Source organism: Pocillopora damicornis, chromosome 9 (assembly GCF_964200805.1).
Source record: "Pocillopora damicornis chromosome 9, jaPocDami1.2, whole genome shotgun sequence".
NCBI classification, from domain to species: Eukaryota; Metazoa; Cnidaria; class Anthozoa; order Scleractinia; family Pocilloporidae; genus Pocillopora; species Pocillopora damicornis.
The window spans coordinates 17732077-17753358 of NC_142678.1; the positions used below are offsets into that span (position 1 = coordinate 17732077).

Genomic DNA, 21282 nt, shown 5'->3' on the forward strand with positions numbered 1-21282 from the left:
CACTAAATCATTCAGTTCACATGCACCTTAACTTATCTATTGTGATTTTTCACTTGTTCCAACAGAGGCATGTATCGAGCACAAACAATCGGTAACCTGTAAAATTAATCTTGATCATCGTTATTTCGATTGATTTGAAAGGCAAATCAATGCAAATTAACGCTGTTATCGCCTATTTGAAAACTAATTCCCAATGAGGTATTGCACTTGTCTAATGAATCTTTGGTCTTGAGCCACCAGGTGCACGGAAACAACATTAGCAGACATAAACAGAAAAAAGGGATCAGTAATCTTACCACAATACTTGATCTCCCATCGTGTAATCACCAGTTGCGAAGGCGGAAATTTCTCAAGCAGAACTCTCTGTTTACCACTTCAGTGCAAGATGTTAGTCCTTCTGTTGGGTTTGATGTGGAACAACAGTCACCTCAACGCCACTGTACGATTACGTTCTTGAAGCGATTGATCAAAGTTTGAAAGTTGTTACACAGCAATTCAACGACTGGTGACCAACTGTGAATTCGGTAAACTACGGCATAAGCGACGAAAAAACTGTAAGTACTTGGTCAGCACATTAGTCATGGTTCGTTTGGAGCCTGGGAATAGTGGTGGAAGGATGAGAGGAAATTACGACATGGGAAATGAAGACAAACTGCGGCTCAAGTATACTGTTGTTATCGTCTTTTTTTAACCCTTTAACTCCCAGATCAAATTTGTGTTTCTTCACACTGTCAACCATACAATTCTTATAATGTTAGTTTAGAGAATTCAGTATAGGATCAACTAATTATCCTCAAATTTACTCATTTCGCCTCGGCTTTTCTTGGGACGTAATATCATGTCCCAGTGGCTTACTTATTAATTTTTTCTGGGTATTTCATGGTTCATTGTGCAATTACTATTATTCAATACTGTTAAAAAGAAAACAAAAACCGCTACATGATCAGGTCTAACAGAAGTCCCTGAAAGATAAGCTTTCAAAAAAAGAAACATCATAGACGTACATTATTTAAAACTTCCTTTTATTTTATTCAATACCACTCACTCCAATACCATTTAAACAGTATGTTTCATTTTAGCCTTGGTCCCATGTTTCTCTCTGCATTCTTGAGGGACTGGGGAGTGGTATCCTTTGACATTTTAACTGTAACTGTCATAACAACTGGAAGTTGGTCACAACTTTGGGTATCACATCAAAACTTGTTGTGCCATTAACCATCAAATACACTGAAGAAAATTTTAAAATTGATATTCTGTGAATAATGGACAATACAGGCTAGTCACAACATAGAATAGTATACAAAAATGAGCTAAAACAAATGTTTGATTCCTTTATAAAAGAACATCGTTTCTGTATCAATGTGTTATTTGTCACAGACTCTCATCACTCTATCAACCAAGCTCATCTCGGCATGAATCTATTTAACAACAATTATTCCAAATCAGAGACCAAATTTTAAACTCTCCATATATTTCAAACAATCTTGGATCATTCAGTTACATCTGTTGAGTAGAGTTTCCATTCCATGTGTTGTCATTATCTTCATCATCTCTGTTGTGAAGCCGGTGAATTCCACCTTCTTTCTTTAAAAATGAAACACTACCTGGGACTCTATTACATACAGCAGAACTGCCATGAAAAAAAATCAGCAAGAAAGATTGGCATGTATCCTTTTGAAGGAAGGAGTTTAGATGTTGTTCATGACTTTGAATTTGACTAAGAGTCTGTTTATTTCATTACTATTATTATTTTGGCTATGTTTTTCTTGTCCAAAAAAAAAAAAAAAAACCTATGACCCCAAATTCACAAAAAGCAACATTCTACTTACTGCTCACTGAAAACTACAATCTAAAACAAGAGACCATCTTTGATTTATTTGCAAATTGTGATCATTGAATATCTAGTCTTGAGACACCAGTGGAAAAATATGTGCACTTTCAAGCATTCACAAGCTGTTTAATTCTCCAAAACTCTCATCTGTCTAACGTCAAGCAAAAAAAGAAACAATGGACAATAAAATTGACTGTAAATCAAATTCTTAAAACTTACTTTAATATCAGGGAATTCTTTTTGCTTTTTCTATTGTGGCTTTTCACAAAAAAAATTCATTCTTAACACCAACAAGCAAACAACCAAACTAGTTTGATAAAGTTGAACAACTATGCAACTGTTTACAAAAGGCAAACAACAAAAAAGAGACTCACTTTGATAGTTGTGACTGTGTGCTGCTGTTTGTTCTCTGTGAAGAAGGATTCTGTGTCCCTCTGGACTGATCAAGACTACCAAATAGGAAAGCCTTCAGGAAGTTTATCAGCGTGAACAGAGGTGAGAGAATCCATAACAACAGTTCAGGGAAGATGGAGTGAGGGAATTACTCCCTCTCTGTAAAATAAAAGTTAAGCATTGCTTATTTATCTTTTTAAGTTTTGGGAAATTTTGGAATGATAGGGGAATGAGGAAATTCACTCAAAAAATTTAAAGAAACATTTTTCAAAAATATGATAATTATAACCAATGAAAAAATGAAAACAACCACAAAAGATTGCACATTTTAATGGCATTGAAAGAGAAGAAAAAAGCTAAAGTTGGTTGCAAATGGCAATCAAGCTTTCCTAAAACACAACCCTGCTTTTATTTTCTAAAGTTTCAACTTCCTCTGGGTTACACAAATTAAAAAGAACTAATTGGTAGGGCAAGCCATATGCCAGGTTTACATGAGACAAATTTTCACTCTTTCCAATCAATGAATGCTTTAAAAACAACCTAATATTGATCTTAAACTTACCACAGCTACAATTTAAGTGGAACTTGGTGCCAGACCTAACTCAGCCAAAGTCTATACCAGGTCTTCTTCGGTCAGCTCCCTCCTAGGGTAGGTGGTGTACATTGTTATTGAGCTGGTACTGGGTCCTAGTTCCTGAGAACAATTGAGAAGATCCAAATAATTAATAAACCTTATTTTTAGTACATTTATTACAAATTTGGTCAAAAGAATTGGTATATCTAGTCTGACTTTAGGAGAAAGATTAAGAAAAACTATTCATAGCCTCTAAAATAAGAACCTAACAATTATAGTTCCAATACATTTAACCCTGAATTCTCCTCTACTTATCTGGATAGAATTCTCTGAAAGCTCCTTAAATTTTGCTCATTTTTATACATACATGTATGTGTTCTTCTAAAAATCAACTACTCACAGTGATAATATACTGTTGGATGGTCTCCAAAGGAGTATCAGGTGAGAAAGAGTTTGTTGACAAACTGCCATCTGGAAGACGAAACTGAAGCTGGGCAGAAATGCTGAGTAAAAACAAAAAGTCTCTGTTACATGTACAGTGCAGTTAATAAAAATACAGTACAACAATGTACAACTAAAGTAATGGCTGATGTTATAAATAACATGTACTTTAATTACTTTTACAAAGTAAGTGAAGGATATTCAAGAACTCTAAGCCTGTACAAATGACATGTTTCATTGCATTTCTACCTTACTTACCACTCAGTCTTTCCCAACCCCTCACTGCCTCCCGTCATGGTAGTTGAAGGAGAGGGTGAGGCAGCTTGAGCATGCTGTCTCTCCTGCACCACACTCTGTTGCCTAGCTTCCCTTTCTGCTTTATCTCTAGCAATCTGCTGCCGCACAGCTTCCCTGTGGTCCTGCTCTTTAGCTCTGTCTTCTTTGATTTGATTCACAATATTTTGTGCCTGTCTCTCTCCTCTTGATCCCTTTTGGCTTTACCAAGTTCTTGTCCCTGACGACATCCATCAAATTCTTCCTTCTTGATTTCCTAAAATGCAAAGAATTCTCTATGTCATCTCTTCACTGGTGAAGATAATAAATTGGTATTCTGCTGAATCAAAGTGGCAATGCAGAGTGAGTGGTTTATTTATCTTTCATGAACTCACCAAAAACTGAGCTCAAAGTTAATAAACATGATTGCCTATTGGCTATAAGTAGGATAATGGACTCCAGACCAAAATGATCCAAAGGTTATCATTTTGTAGTAGTGTTCTTAAGAGCAAGACAATATATTCTCACAGTATCTCTCTCCACCAAGGTTTATAAACATTTAAATGGGGTACTGTCAAACTGTTTGGGAAACATGAGAGAGTGTGACGGGATACATGTATCCTAAAAGGGGCTGGCATTGCATTTTGAGGGAATTTCCTTACTCCTAGTGACTTCATGCTCCAGAAACTGAGATAAGCTTGATTTTGGCCTATTAATGAACAGGCTTTGTTTCAAGAGAAAGAAACCACTTCAAAAAGTCATTAAGCTCTGGACAAAATAAAAACAAAGCCTTAAGGGAACTTGAATAACATTGATAATGATATAACCATAAAACTTACGATAATAGTAATACTAATGATTATTTTAATAAGAACAATTATACAACTTATAATAATGACAATATCAATTATAATAATAATGATATTAATAATGATAAGTTTCTGCCTTACAGAAATAAAAATATCTGGAGATTGATTGATAGCATCTTTTTCATTAAGAGCCGATAACCGTTCATTCTTACAAGGTGTTCAGACATCTACATATTAGCCACAGTATTGTGTACTTCACAGAGATATTTATTGAAATAAATTTACTGGACAATTAATCCATAATTTACAAAGTGCAGAGCAACACCATGAGTTTTAACAACCAGAAAAACAACACTATAACTATATTTAGATTAGAAAATTGGACTCACTTGATTTTCTGATTCCTCCTTCTCAAGTCTCCTCTGTTCAATAAGTTGCTTTGCTCTGCTCAACAACAGGAAGGGAGAGTTAAAATTTATAGTAGCAGTAACTTATGAATAATTGTTTACACTTTCTTGGTAAAAGATTATTTCTACAGCTTTACTTATAGAAATAAGTTTACAAAAGATACACTAAAGTGTTCCTCAACCCATTTTAGGTTAAGATGGTGTCTGTTAGAAGTGCATCTATTGGTTACAGATAAATATTACATTACAAATAAATGTGTTTTGTATTCCAGAGGAAAAATTGTATTTTTTACACAGTAATTACCTCTTGTGATCTAATTTTATTGCCACACATTTCTCTCTTGAAAATATCCCTACAATCTAAATTTAACAATCATTAGCTTTTCCTATCAATGATTCAACTGTAGCTCTTTAATTTTAGTTTATTCTGAGTATTACATTAAGTGCAAGGTATGACATTTTGAGGTTCTTTTCTGCAACCATAATTCTTGGAGCTGAAGTTTGAAAGAAGCAAATCAAACTAACAACAAAACAAACAAGCAAGTGCATCTCAGTTCTACCAATCTTGAGGAGGATCTGACAGGATTGAAATTACATGAACAGTTACATGTACCGTAGGATCTTCCCATGTTGCATTCATTCTGATTGTTTCTTCATTGTCTCCTGTGGAAGATTCAAAAGCTTTTAAACTCTTTACAATGGCCAATTTACTTTCTCAACTCAAATGATAACACTAAATTACCCTGTTATATTCTCCCACCAACCCAGTATCACAGTTTCTTCAGAAACTTACCCCATTATTCAACTGACCTCCACAATTGCTTTCAATAACTTATTTCACGCAGAAGTATGTAAGATCGACACTTTGGTCACCCGTAGAAATGGCACCATCGCTGTCGATGTTTACAGAAAGCCTACGCACACGGACAGATATCTAGACTACAATTCTCACCATGATAATAAACACAAGGCCAGCACAGCAGCAACTCTTCTACACAGAGCCCTAAAGCTACCCAACTCCTCCGAAGGAAAAGAACGAGAACTTAACCGAGTTTATTCAGCACTTGAATCTAATGGTTATCCATCGAATTTCATTAAAAACATCCAGGCCAAAAAAACCCGACGCTCAACAGTGTTGTCCCCGGAGGAACTTGTTGGCACATTTTTCAAGATGGTCGAAGCGTCCGAATCACGCAAGTCGTTCGCCTCTCTTCCATACATTAAAGGCGTAACAGAGCCTCTGACTCGTGTCCTCAAAAAACACGACATCACAGTGGTGAACAAACCACTCATCACCTTCCAACAACAGTTCCCGGCTCCAAAATTTCGACCATCGTTGGAATCGCAAACAAATGTTGTGTATAAAATTCCTTGTGGTGACTGTTCATGGTGTTATATTGGTGAGACTGGCAGGGCCTTCAACACAAGAAAGAAAGAACACCTCAGAAATGTGAAAACCGCGGCAAGAGGCTCAAGAATTGCCAATCACGTCTGGGCCAATAGTCACGCAATAGACTTTGATAATGCATCTATTATTGACAAAGGCGGTTTTAGAACAAGAAAAACACTAGAAGCGTGGCATTCCAAGTTAACCCGCAATGCGGACAACAATTCCTGTCCTTTGCCCGGACAATACAACATTCTTTTTAACAAACATTCTTAGTTATCAGCATTTTTAATTTTTTACTTTGTACTTCACACCTAGTATTTCTTACCTTTTTATCATTTTACCCGTTGAAGGCTGTAGTTCAAACAGCCGAAAGCTCGTATTTTTTTAAAGTTTTAGCCAGAGATCGTTTTTTAAATTTTACAACAATTATTATTCTTATAATACATCACTAACAAAGTCATGAGCTGGACAGAAGAAGTGGCCAAGCTAGCCGAGTTTACACTGTCACAGCCTCAAGAATGCTATGTTGCTTTTACCTTTGGCCTGAAACACCGCTGGACCTATTTCCTTCTAACACTGCCTGATATTCAGGATACTCTAGAACCACTGTAGAATGCAATACCAAATGTCCTTATTCCAGCTAAAACGGAACGTAGCTGCAGTTAAAGTGGGCGACATGTTCTTGCCTTACCAGTGCGTCATGGTGGCGTTAGAATCACAAACCCCTGTCATGACGCAAATCGTGAGTATCAATCGTCAGTGAAAGTAACCATGCCATTAGTTGAGAAAATCGTTTCCCAAACACATGAGCTACCAGACGGCTTCAATCACAGGCGGCCCAAGCTTCAGCTGTGAGATGATCACCTTGCGAAATAAGAGTTATGGTAAAATTATAATTTGTATGGGAATATTAACGACCTCTCTTAAAAATATAAAAATACAGTCAAATACTCAATAAAAATACCTCTCCTTACTTCCACAGTGTATCGCTTGTTATCTGAGAGCTTACTATTTTAAAAAGAAGCCATTTTAGCGAGTTATCCATTTCTTTGTTTACTACATAAGAGAAGCTCAACGCTGCACACTCCATTCTCGAACGTCCGATCCTATATATAGAAGCAAAAAGTCCAACACAGAATCCAAGGCATATGCTTTAGTTTCATTTCAATCCACTAGAAATTCAATCTTCCCCGTGAAACCGACGCTAAGCCGCACTTTGCTTCAAAAATTTCCCGTTTAGATGTTTCTGATAGCAGCACGACACACCATAGGCGGCCCAAGCTCACGTCTCGAGAAAAAGCCAACGATGAATTCATGAACGCGTCACGCGTTGTGTGACTCAGTGTTAAGTTACGGGAGGAACCGTTGAAAATTTGAACACGTTATAAGGCATAGTATGGGGAACGAAATATGGTCGATTTATAACGATAAATATTTCGAAATCTGAATATTTTACACGTAAAATCAATAAAAACTTACTCATGCCCTGTGTATCCGTCGAAGTTTCTAGCGATTTCTGCTGTTTTAAGCTTGCTTTACCATCACTGTTAACCATGTCAAAAGACGCTTCGTCGGGCGACCCTAAAAGCCGGAACGGTGGAATGGTGGAATGGCGGAAAATGACCCCAAATCCTAAAGCACGGAACGGCGGAAAATGACCCCAAATCCTAAAGCACGGAACGGCGGAAAATGACCCCAAATCCTAAAGCACGGAACGGCGGAAAATGACCCCAAATCCTAAAACACGGAACGGATGCCAGGGCATGTTGCACAAATTTCGTACAAAGACACCAAGCGCTTAGCTCATTTATCCTCACGACGATAACGCGCGTGACTAAAATTAAGTGTCACTAATTTTTTTTCTTTTACTGAGTGGTATAAATAATAATGAACCATTATGCATGAAAGATAGCTGCGTTTTCGCGTTGTAAACCTGTTTAGCTACCTTTTGTTATGCAAAATTTGCCATGAGTTTGTCGCGGCATAAAAAGTCGCACAGCATGTGGAAACCAACTCGACATACCACACTACAATAAACAATTATAACTTTGATACGTTTCCTGGTCACGTCTGCATTGATTTATTGAAACAATAATATCTCATATGCTTGTAAATGTGAGAACATCACAGGAACGTTTTCAGGCTTCTCAAAATATGACAACGTTCAGCCCAAGCTCCAAACTTAGACTAGCGTAAGAAAGTTAGCAGAAGGAAGCCGTCAAGAAGAATTTGAAGAAGGGAGCGAAGTCGAAAAACAAATATTCAAGCATCATTGCACACGGTTCCATGCACACAGCTTGAAACCTAACGATATGTTCACTTTTATTCCCATGGAGTATTTTTGCCTCTTTGAGGAAAAGACGCTTTTCCTTCTCGTCCTCACCTTACAGTTTTTTGATAACGACCTTCTCAGAATTGTTTCTCGCCACAAAAACCAAACCATAGGATCCTCGACCGATAGCCTCTTCTTTGTCTCGCAACTGCTTCCACTCGAATAATGGTAAACCATGACAATCCAAAGATCCGTCTGAATTACACTTCCCTTTCAGAAAGGGCAATTTAAACGCCATAGAGTTGACGATTTGCAATTTGTTGAGGAACAGAAGAAATCCGCTGAACGAATTGGTGAAATAGCCTCTTTTTTGTTTAGAAAGTTTATTTCTTCAGCTGATATGTAAGCCGTAAATTTCACAGTAGGATGGTGGTGTTTTGGACACCAGGTCGCGAAGAAATTCTTCAAATTCTTCTTGACGGCTTCCTTCTTCTAACTTTCTTTTGTCTTTTCACGCCATGAGAAATTCCCACGCGCGTGACACCCTGCAAACCTCTCTTCAACTAGTGTTACTCAAGTCCCAAAACTTATTCGTGGATGAAAAAACGCTCGTATTGAAGGGCTCGTAACGAGGGCTTGCTCTCACGCTAGACTAAGTTTGGAGCTGGGGCTGAACGTTGTCATATTTTGAGAAGCTTGAAAACGTTCCTGTGATGTTCTCACATTTACAAGCATATGAGACGTTATTGTTTCAATAAATCAATACAGACGTGACCAGGAAACGTATCAAAGTTACAATTGTTTATTGTAATGTGGTATGTCGAGTTTGGTTTCATGGCAAATTTTGCTTAACAAAAGGTAACTAAACAGGTTTACAACGCGAAAACACAGCTATCTTTCATGCATAATGGTTCATTATTATTTATTCCACTCAGTAAAAGAAAAAAATTAATAACACTTAATTTTAGTCACGCGCGTTATCGTCGTGGGGATAAATGAGCCAAGCGCTTGGTGTCTTTGTACAAAATTTGTGCAACATGCCCTGACATCCGTTCCGTGTTTTAGGATTTGGGGTCATTTTCCGCCGTTCGATGTTTTAGTGTCGGAAACAGAATAATAGCATAGATATCAAATAGCGATTGTGAAATGTTTGTCTGGAAATTTTGTTATTCTTATGTCTGGAAGATTCGTATCTAGCCAATCAGCGTTCTTTTTAACTAAGGTGTCCCGCAAAGATAAGGAACAATTGTCTGTGATTTATTTAGCTTTCAGTCGAAGTAATCTTTCACATCAGTCGAGTCGAGGAGTTGTGACAGTTGTGAAACCTAGCGAGAATAGAAGAGGAGAAGAATAAAAATCTAGTGAAGACGAGACAGTGCGTGGGCTATCCTTACTAATTCCCCACATTAGGATCTGAGGTCATTTTTCGCCGTTCCGTGTTTTAGGATTTGGGGTCATTTTCCGCCGTTCCATGTTTTAGGATTTGGGGTCATTTTCCGCCGTTCCGTGTTTTAGGATTTGGGGTCATTTTCCGCCATTCCGCCATTCCGCCGTTCCGGCTTTTAGGGTCGCCCCGCTTGGTCTTTTGACATGGATAACAGTGATGGTAAAGCAAGCTTAAAACAGCAGAAATCGCTAGAAACTACGACGGATACACAGGGCGTGAGTAAGTTTTTATTGATTTTACGTGTAAAATATTCAGATTTCGAAATATTTATCGTTGTAAATCGACCATATGTCGTTCCCCATACTATGCTTTATAACGTGTTCAAATTTTCAACGGTTCCTCCCGTAACTTAACACCGAGTCACACAACGCGTGACGCGTTTATGAATTCATCGTTGGCTTTTTCTCGAGACGTGAGCTTGGGCCGCCTGTGGACACACGACCGTTGAAAACCAGCTTGTTAACCCTGCCTCCTTTGCAAACTTTGCCTCGCCGGGGACCACACCGTCACTTAGTAGCCGTGGTTTGATGCCAAGTGACGGTGTGGTCCCCGGCAGGTATGGAAAAGGAATGCAACAGATAAAATAGCTGACTAGCTGAGCTAATTTCAACTAAGAAAGGAGAGACTTGTTCGGAGTTAATATTCATGTTTGTAAATAAAGCACAATTTGTTTTCGTTCTACAGTTGAACCCTGGTAACTCGAATTGCCAACGGAAATTGAAATTACTTCGAGTTATCGGGCTTTCGAGTTATAAGGGTTTTGAACAAAAAGACCAGAAACACTTGATTTAAGAGGTTCAATGCTTATACACGTATTATTGTGACACTGAATTTTGAGGGGAAGAAGAAACATGTCATTGATTTCAAGAGTGAACTGGGCAAAACTGACAAGTGATGACAAATAACAGATTGATTCCAGATTACGCGCCATTATTTCTCTTCGCCGGGAAGAACTGTCAAAACCGTTTGTTTACGGACATACAAAAGTTGTGATATCGGCAAAGGTCAATTTGTCATAACACATAATTGAGATTAAATTTAATCTTCCGGCGCAAAATGTTATGGCTCATTGGTCCGCAAAACTGAAAATCGACGTCGAGTTATCGAGAGTAAAATTTCAAAGAGTACAGAGAGAGAGTTAACCTCAGCCCACTTTTGTGATTTAACACTTTAACCCCTAGGAGCGACTAGCATCTGATTTGTCCTTACAGTACAACCGCTGAATCAAACATTGAGGTCACGAGAATAAAGGAAATGATCACCAACTAAAGAAGCTCTTGATTGTAAAACAAATTCTCCTTGACAGCAACTGAAGAAATGTATAGAGAACAGTGAGGAGAATATGCATACTAATGATAAGGTGTAAAGGATTATTAAATCTTTACGCCCTCACTTGTTTCAGATTATACATTGACCCATACTACTCTGTTCTTTTGCGCCAGAATTATGGCAAGTACAGACGTCTAAATGCTTTTTTCAGAATCGTTTCAAACATTAAAGATCACAGCGGGGTTGAATTTATTTCAACAATAGAAGGTGAGAACCAAAAGCATAAGGAACCCTAAAAAAACAAACCCAAATATCATAAGCTTCGTCTGCCTGCAGAGTCGCTACGAATGTTGGGTCAAAATTCTTCCGAACTGAGGAACTAAGAAACAAAAGGATTCGTATTCTTTCCGATCAGTAAAATTCCACCACTTTGCAGGACTTTTTACAAGACTTTGTTGATGTTTTCCATACCCTTTTACCAAAAAGTTGCTTTCACTGATGGTACGCGATCAAAAAAAACGAACCCAAATATCATAAGCTTCGTCTGGCTTTCTCGCTACATTAGTTAATTCTTTTCTGGTTACAATTCTTCTAAAAAATTATCAGTTGTAAATTTTTTACTTGTAATGTTTTTGTGCAGATAGAACAAATAAATGGGAAGAATTCCTTTATCATATGCTTTTAGTAAATCTTCATCTAGAGCATCAGGTTTGTCGTTAAGATTCATCAGAGTTGAATTTAAGTCAGATTAAGCTGAAACATTCAATGATATCAGTTAGGGATATATTTTAGTGCATCACCTTCGTCCACCTAACTCTTCAATGGTTATTTCTGAATCCTTACTGAGATATCCTCCAATGGGAATTAGCGATTTAAGAAACTTTAAGGGGAATTAACTCTGGGACATGTCATTATTTTGGGAAACTCCGCAGGAAAACTTCCACGACTTTCTAGGTTGACGATAAGTTCATTAACCACTATGACAGTAGGTTTTCCAGCTGCAATATATTTTCAGGTTTCCTGACAGGAACGCTGTCAAATCGGGGGAAATAGCTCGGTGGGAACGGAAACTTGATATCGTTTCCTGGCACACGGAGATCAACCTCAATGGCGTTCTTGCGGAGCTCAAGGAGACAAGGATTTTTAAAATAGTCCGCACTCGGTTCCAACAGTAATTTATTTGGAATTTCTTCTAATAAGTAATGGTAATAAGACTTAATGGAGTCCAATTCGGTCTGTAATCATACGAGTGATAACGCTGAGGATTCCCTGTGAATGCGGCAAGGTGTACATGGGAGAGACTGGAAGACCCATGCAAGACAGAATTAAGGAGCACGATCGAGACATCCGACTCTCCCGTACCGAAACCTCCGCCGTTTCACAGCATGCCCACAACACCGGACACAAGCCACTCTGGAACGAAGTAAAGTTAATTGATCGTGACCCTTATTACTACACGCGCAGGGTCAAAAAGGCAATTCATATAGGACTTCACCCTGACAACATCAACAGGGATAGTGGAATAGAAATTCTAGAAGCGTGGATGCCCACGATCAAAAAACACAACAATAGGAGAGCCGTGCGACAGCGGACCAACGAGGGAGCAAATCACTGAGTGAAACAGCAGGGATCGAAATGCACCAATCAGAGCTGTTGAAAAACAACCAGTCACAGCAGAGCATCATGTTTTATAAGATCGCGCATGACCAGTCGACCTCATCGCCTGAAAGAAGAATAGCAGTATGCAGTCGAAACGTCGCGATCTACATCAAACGTGACTACATCGTGAAGCAAACGGAAAACTTAGCTTTTATTGTTATTCACCACGATGACTAACCATGGCCTTTTTTACGAAATTATTCCAAGGATAAAATGTCCAAGTAAACTAACAGGAAGACAACTTATTCGATTATAAGAACTCGTGAAATTTTCGCAAGGATATCTTTTCAACTGCACACCTGTAATTATGAGTGGAAAAACGGCTCGCTAAAATTGAAAACGTAGGATCTTTGGCTACTAAATGAACTAAGGCTACGATAGCATCGTTAAAGGAACAGTTTCCAAACATAATAAGTGCAGTTTGTGCTCGTTAATTGAAAAGCTGAACTACTGTTGGCTTTAACACTTTTCTTCGAGGCAAAGCTGTCTAAGATTTAAAAAAAAATTGCCAGATAAGAATTCCCTGTTGTTTGACAAAAGATAAAAAATATCTTGATTTAAACTTATAAAAAGAAGAGGACAGCCAATCGAAACAAGTCAAAACACGAACAAGTCTATTCCACCTATTCGGGAAGGTTTTGATGTCAAGAAACATGCTGAACACGGGCCGTTATGAACAATACTTATTCGAAATTTATTCTCGTGAGTTGTATTCAAATCTTCCGGTTACGTTACGAAATAATTCCTTTCATTGTCTCGTATGGGAATCTCAGCAATTCAAGAAAATGACTTGTAACTAATTCGTACGATTTCTGTCCTCCTATTTCTCACTCCTTTTTTGTCTTTCGCTTTTTAGAGGATTTAACACTACTTTCAAACGAGCTTTGACTCAAGGCATCGATCCCATCGTTTATAACTGGAGCAAGACTATCTCCGCCTGCACGTTTCCGGGAACGGTAGTTAGTGGCAGGAACATGACACTCCTCAGCTTCCTGTAAAATGTCCTGAGCCGAATAAACAGACCTCACGAGACTTTTGGTAGCTGGTACAGACGCATCATAAACACGCACAGGTCGTGGCTTTTTCTGGTAATTACTACGAGCAAGTTCGTGATACTCCTTGGCCTTCTCAAAGTCGCCCAGTTGTTCGTGAACAGAACCCAAGTTAATGTAACTAGTTGCCACTTGTACATTCTCTAGTCCTAGCTTCTTCTGGTCAATACTCAAGGCAAGTTCGTGATACTCCTTGGCCTTCTCAAAGTCGCCCAGTTTGGAGTGCACCACACCCAAGTTATTGTAACTAATTGCCACTTGTACATTCTCAGGTCCTAGCTTTTTCTGGTAAATACTTAGAGCAAGTTCGTGATACTCCTTGGCCTTCTCAAAGTCGCCTAGTTCTTCGTGAACAGAACCCAAGTTATTATAACTAGTTGCCACTTGTACATTCTCAGGTCCTAGCTTTTTCTGGTAAATACTTAGACCAAGTTCGTGATACTCCTTGGCCTTCTCAAAGTCGCCTAGTTCTTCGTGAACAGAACCCAAGTTATTGTAACTAGTTGCCACTTGTACATTCTCAGGTCCTAGCTTTTTCTGGTCAATACTCAGAGCAAGTTCGTAATACTCCTTGGCCTTCTCAAAGTCACCTAGTTCTTCGTGAACTGAACCCAAGTTGTTGTAACTAGTTGCCACTTGTACATTCTCAGGTCCTAGCTTTTTCTGGCAAATACTCAGAGCAAGTTCGTGATACTCCTTGGCCTTCTCAAAGTCGCCCAGTTGTTCGTGCACCAGACCCAAGTTATTGTAACTAGTTGCCACTTGTACATTCTCAGGTCCTAGCTTTTTCTGGTCAATACTTAGAGCAAGTTCGTGATACTCCTTGGCCTTCTCAAAGTCGCCTAGTTTTCTGTGAAGAGAACCCAAGTTATTGTAACTAGTTGCCACTTGTACATTCTCAGGTCCTAGCTTTTTCTGGTCAATACTCAGAGCAAGTTCGTGATACTCCTTGGCCTTCTCAAAGTCGCCCAGTTTGGAGTGCACCAGACCCAAGTTATTGTAACTAGTTGCCACTTGTACATTCTCAGGTCCTAGCTTTTTCTGGAAAATACTTAGAGCAAGTTCGTGATATTCCTTGGCCTTCTCAAAGTCGCCTAGTTCTTCGTGAACAGAACCCAAGTTATTGTAACTAGTTGCAACACTAGTGTGCTTTGGTCCAAACTTTTGGAGGAAAAATTGCAATGAAAATGCATAGAATTTCTTTGCGGCCTGAAAATGACAATGGTTCTCACATATCTTGCCGAGATTTTCCATTCCAGGCTGGAATATTTGAGGAAGGACAGCTTTCGAAAGTATGTTTTCAAAACTAAGAATGAAATTTTCCAAATGTAGGGCAAGGGCGTGGCTTTGCAAAATTGAATCTGACGATTCCTCCGGTAGGTTGTCATCTATAAACTGGTTAAACGCCGCAACAGCGCTATTCAAAGTTTTTATGTGACAGCTTTCCAGGTGGCCCTTAATCAAAGACTTTACGACATCGCGCACAACCTGATGTACCCACATGTGGAAACCAAACTCATCTTCATGTGTTAAAATTAGCGAACATCTTTGGAGTTTCATAATTATCGTCTCTTCATCTTCTATTCCTTGATCGACGCTTACGATATAATTCACCACGATATCCGCATTTAAGGGCTGTGACGAAAGGAGGCAGAGAAAACTTAATGCATGATCTATGATTCTGTCTGATTGCATCACTTCTTTAATGGCCAGTCTTGTTGCTGTTGTCATCGATTTCTTGTAACATGGGTTGGTCTCTGTAAGTAGAGTCTCTGTCGCATCACGTTGCCCTTTCTCTACTTTCCTCAGAAAGTAATTCCATCCAAACTCTGAGGAACGTTTGCTCTGTCGGAGTTGCTTCACATAGGTGGCTGCGCTTGCTAAAGCAAGAGGTTGGTAGTCGAGTTCTCTAGCTACTAGTTCTTCTATCTCACTATCGCTGATACCAGAAATAAGGGCTAACAAAGAACATGCCTCTTGGGACTGCATACCCTCGCTGACTGAGATGTGTCGAATGGAAGTGCTTGTTAACGGTACACATGTACTATCTTGGGTTGTGATCAACAGATACCCCTTTCTCCATTGTCCGTGTCCTTGCTGGGGCAAATGAACATGCATTTCAGATAAGCTTTTCACGTTGTCAGCCAACAGAAGCCAGGACTCGTACTGACCGATCTTTGAGCTGATTAAGGATATCAGGCTGTTAATCTTGTCCTCTGTCTTCAAATCTTTGGAGATATGGATTTGTGTAATCGCATCTTCGGGGCACTTCATTTGTCTAGCGAACGTGATGTAAGAATCCAAAAGTGTGCCCAGCGTCTCGGCATTCAGTGTCATAACAAACACTTCACAGCAAGAATCTTCTTGGGCTTTCTCGTAAAATCTCTTGGCTACAAGGCCTGCCAGTTGGGATTTACCGCTTCCAGGATTCCCGGATATATACAAGATACTTAAGTTGCTCGCATCAGCTTGCTTAAGCTCCTGCAGCTGGTTTGTGACGTCAGCAACCTCAACATCGCGACTTCCTATGTCGTGCGAAGGTTTAGGAGGAAGAATGCAAAACGGGGAGGTGTCGTTCAGTAGTTGTTCTGAAAGAACCTTAACTTGTTTTTCTTTCTCTTGTAACTGATCTTCGAGGCTCTTCCGTCTCTCTTCTGTCTCCTTTAGGTTATCTTTAAGGTTCCTTTGTCGTTCTTCTGTTGTCTCAAGCTGGTCTATAAGGTTCCTGCGTTTTTCTTCTGTTTCCTGTAGCTCATTTTCTTTTTTCTCTAAGAGGTCCTCAAGGCCCACTCGTTTTTCTTCTGTTTCGTTAATCTCATTTTTAAGAACCTGTAGTTGTTTTTCAGTTTCCTTAAGCTGATCTTCAAGACAAATTCGTTGTTTTCTTGTTTTCTTCAGCTCATCTTCCAGATCCTGGCGTTGACTCTCTATCCTCTTCAGCTGATCTTCAAGGTCCTTATTGTCTTTCGCTTTTATGTGCAAGTCTTTCTTTAAAGCTTTCACTTTGTCTAAGAGATCTCTTAACTCCTCTGTCGGAAACGTCTTTTGGTTTGTGATCTCTTGAATTTCTTCAGTGGAAAGACCTAGTGCTTGGAATGCCGCAAAAACTTTGCCAATAGCATTTTTGAAGTCTAACTCCGAAAGTTGACCTTGTGGCATATGAGCAAATTCTTCATTGCGAAATTTTCTGAGATCGTTGATATTCTTTCTCACCACAGCGTTTAGCCTGAAGATGCAATCTGAGTAGAGGATGGCGTAAAATAACATGGTACAATCCCATTCCGCTCTATTTCCTTTAATCATGGTCGACAACTTATCCTTGTGCTTCCTTTGCTTTGGCGGGGACTCTTTACTGTAAAAGTCTTTCCCGTTACTAGGATCATCTTTCCATTCTCCAAGAGTCGTTCTGTAACGACTGTCCCATTCTTGTTTGAAAATTATTCGCAAACCTTCAGTTAGGATATCAGTTGTGACGTGACAAATCTTGAAATAGTTTAGTTGCTCATCAGTATATTCTTTTGCAGCGGCCATGTCTTTTGTAGGCGTGTCTTGTAAACCTTTGTTAAAAATACTAATATCAGCTAACAGTAAAAAATAATTACCAAATCTAAACCTTTAGTAATTAAACCATTTTAAGCGACAGCAAAAAACTGGTAACAGTATTTTTGAGACCTGTGCAAGCGTCAAAGGAGCTCCGTGCTGAAAGATATCATGCAGTCAATTTAAAGGGCGTTAATCAGAAGTGAGGTGTTTTGTCTCTGCTCACGTTATAATAACGTACATAATGGCGCTTGGCATGTTTACAAAGCTATGTTGGTCCTCCTGTTGCTAAATGGTCGGACTTAGTACACGCACCTGAGATGGGAACCAACATGGCGGACGCTTAACTTGCATAAATGTATGACGTCAGCGGCAAACCGAGAATTTGGCAGATAACGTGACAGCCTTAGCTCAGCTCCGTGCTTTGTACTCTGATAGAGCACGTTCTTTTAACCAATAACAGCGCGTGTTTTATACGAACTTTGTTATAAAACATCCTGAATCATTTTTGAATCATCCCACACACCCCAAAAAGTCAACAATCATGAAGATTTTGACAAAAAAAAAGTTTCTACAGCCCACTATTGATCAGTTTGCATCTTCTAGGTACATTTTGGTGTACAAATTAATTTTTTTAAAACTCAGTTTCATGCAAAATTGCTGTCCAGCAATCAAGCGAGGGAGGTAGTCATAGAAATAAGGCAAGAGAATGAATTTTTTTCATTTTACATTTAATGTGATTACATCTGAAGAGACCCTCCCTCTGATGGTTTTTGCTTAACCTTTTAACCCCAAAGAGTGACTAGCATCTAATTTCTCCTTACAATATCACCCCTGAATTTCACATTAAGGTCACGAGAATAAGGAAAATGATCACCAGTTAGAGAAACTCTTGATTGTTAAACAAATTCTCCTTGTCAACACCTCAGGAAATGTATAGAAGATAGTATGGAGAATATGCAAACTGATGTTAGGGTGTATATGATGTTATATGATGGCACATAGATCATGTTTTATGGATATGATGTTATATATGTACTTGTATTTCATGTCAGCTTGGTGACAGGAAAATTAAATAGCATCCCTTTTGCTCTCTATACAAAGAACGACGTGTTATCCTCGCTCCTTGAATGAGTTTTACACACTGCCCCCTTCTCGATTTTAGCTCCCTCCCTTCTCACAATTGTTGCACAATCTCTAAAAAGGAATATTGGGAAGAGCGCATGCGTCACCATGTCAGCCACAGCAATCGAGCTGCGGGCGCGATGTACACCATTTTAAAGAAGATAAATGATTAATTGGGATGTTTGGATGATGAACATTTACCAGTTTGTATCCAAATCATGTGACTGAAGTTGTGTCGAAACGACTTTTTACCTGTATCGGATCGGCTTAATCGATGTATCGAATCAACTTCAGCTTGTTTCGAATCACCCTATACGGAAATGATCGTAAACAGTTTCATTTATTCTACGCCCGGCGTGGTGAAACATCGCGTGACCTAACGTATTCTCTTAAAACCTGTCACGCAAATTACACGCATCGCCGAACACGTGTCGTTTCCAAATGCGTAGTTGTATAGCAAACTGTTATAAACTGTGCCATTTCACGACAAGATAGTGTCGAAAAGTACCTTATATATTCCAGAAACCATTCCATCCCGCACAGAAACAAGGAAAAGAATGAGTTCTAAGATACAGATTCTCTGGTTTCAATTCTAAAAATTAGCGTAATCACATCATCAAAAACACGAAGGTCTTCTTTTATGTACAGTGCCTGGTTGATGTGGTCGCCACTGTGAGATCGAAGGATGCACAATGTTTAGTCGCCTTCTCTGAAAACAAGCGACGAAAAATTTCTAAAGAAGATAACTGATTTAAGAGACTATTTTATAGGAGGTGCCTACAATGAGGTATTGCACTCGTCTGGTGAATCTTTGGTAGTGAGCCACCAGGTGCACCGAAACAACATTAGCAGACGTACACAGAAAAAGAATCAGTAATCTTACCACAATATTTTATCTAACATCGTGTAATCGCCTGTAGCGAAGGCGGAAATTTCTCAAGTAGGACTCACTTGAGATCGAAGCGTTACATTGCATTTGTTGATTGGTTCGTGACGTAGTGCAGATATATTATGATAGGTGATTTGGGTTGATTGATTGTGAGATCGGAGTTACTGTACATGAAACCAGTGTTACTGTTTGTCGCGAGATCATTTACGACAAAAGTGACAACCCTGCCAGGACAAACCAAGCATCATGACCAAAACAACCGAACGGCTATCTAAGGCAATGGACGCGAAGCTAGAAATCCTCAAGATTAAGATGGGGCAATTGGTCACCGCGATTGAGAAGAAGAACATCACGTCCGCGGACAGATTGCGTAACACGTTGAAAAAGAAAGTCGATGAAGTTCACAACCTCAAGATAAACATTCAAGAAAATAGTTTTGAAGCCGAAGAAGATAAGGAGGACATTTTAGAATGCAGCGCGCAAATTGGAAGAAAGAATGAGCGAATTTGAGAAAGCCATCAATGACATCGAGTTAGCGATTAAAGAATTAAGGAGTGCCGAAATGGAAACGACAGCGAAGGAAGAAGAAAAGCGAGCCGAAAACAGAGAAAGAAGAAATTCGACGATGAAATGAAGTTATAGAAAACCAAACTAGAGCAGAAACTTAAATATGAGAAGAAAATCGACGAGAAAAAAGATCAAAACATCAACGCCAAGCTGCCAAAATTGGTTATTACAAAGTTCAAAGGCACCCCCAAAGAGACCAAGCAAGCGGAGTCACTCAGATTCTCACGAGTACTATTCGGGCTGTCCACATCACCATTCCATCTTGGAGGAGTTATAGATCAGCACCTGCGAAACCTTCAGCAGAACTTCCCAAACGAAGTCGAAGAAGTTAAACGGAGCCTCCATGTTGACGACCTGATTACTGGTGTAACAACTGTGGTCGAGAAAAAAGCAGCCCAAGCTATTTTCAGAGAAGGGAGATTCCAGCTGCACAAATGGCATTCAAATCTGCCATCCCTAGAAGAGCCACCATCCTCAGAGAAAGTGGCAGAAGAAAATTCAACCACTCAATAGGAAGCAAGTCACAGCCTTGCCACGCCCGCGGAGGAAACAGCGGGACAACAACCAACTACTGTGCTAGATACAGGTCAAATCTTCGCCAAGTACCATGTGGGTGTAAAGACGTGGGAAACCAAACTGCTAGGCGCACCGTGGAACAAAGCAGTGGACTCAATAAAAGTTGCCTTTCCTGCCCCAATCGTCAAAGTAACCAAGATAGAAATCCTCCGGAAAATATCTAAGATATACGACCATTTAGGATTAGCTTCACCCGTCACCTTGGCTGGAAAGATGCTGTACAGAGAAATATGCGACACCCGAGTACCTTGGGACCATGATCTTCCCAGAGAGCTAAAGAACACATGGGAGAACTGGGAAAGAATGCTGACTAGAAAAGTAGAATTCCAAAGAAGCCTTGTCGAATACCGGGAAGAAATCTTAAGTATCGACCTTTATGCTGACTGACGAAGAAAGGTGTAACCACACCAAGGCTCGGGTTAGTCGCTGGGTACATGGCAACCAATGTTGAGGACAAATTAAAGGAAGCTCTACAAGGATTCACAATCAGGAGCATGTATGGTTGGCTCGACAGCAGTGTAGCTAGACAATGGATCAAAGGGGGTGGAAATTACAAACAATTTGTGAGAAATAGAGTTCGAAAGATCAGGACAAGAATTACATCCGTTGGCGAAACGTTGGAACGACGGACAACCCTGCTGATCTCGGAAGCCGAGGTGGTCATTTATTCGAGACAACAGACCTGTGGTGGCGTAGACCACTATGGTTAGCACATCAGCAACAGTGGCCTCCAGATAATGTGACATGTCGAACCAGAGAGACGCAAGC

At 39.5% G+C, this 21282-nt stretch overlaps 1 protein-coding gene and 1 pseudogene across 7 annotated transcripts in view; both read right to left on the reverse strand.

Annotated features, from left to right (window-relative positions):
* Positions 1 to 1004: 1004 nt before the first annotated feature.
* LOC149040461 (UBX domain-containing protein 4-like) lies at positions 1005 to 7918 on the reverse strand (annotated as a pseudogene). Its single transcript, XR_016179506.1, has 11 exons — positions 7083 to 7918; positions 6655 to 6982; positions 5681 to 6144; positions 5342 to 5391; positions 5033 to 5088; positions 4711 to 4765; positions 3498 to 3789; positions 3199 to 3301; positions 2787 to 2918; positions 2206 to 2383; positions 1005 to 1630 (listed from the first exon to the last, which is right to left on the reverse strand). The product of XR_016179506.1 is annotated as a UBX domain-containing protein 4-like (transcript).
* Positions 7919 to 12894: 4976 nt separating this feature from the next.
* LOC149040462 (uncharacterized) overlaps positions 12895 to 21282 on the reverse strand; it is a 45597-nt gene continuing 37209 nt past the window's right edge. For all 6 annotated transcript variants that reach the window (XM_089181359.1, XM_089181363.1, XM_089181361.1 and 3 more), the window contains one exon: positions 12895 to 17374. In XM_089181359.1, the coding sequence (XP_089037485.1) occupies positions 13593 to 17348 (3756 nt within the window). In that variant the 5' untranslated portion in view covers positions 17349 to 17374 and the 3' untranslated portion in view covers positions 12895 to 13592. The remainder of the gene's footprint in view (positions 17375 to 21282) is intronic.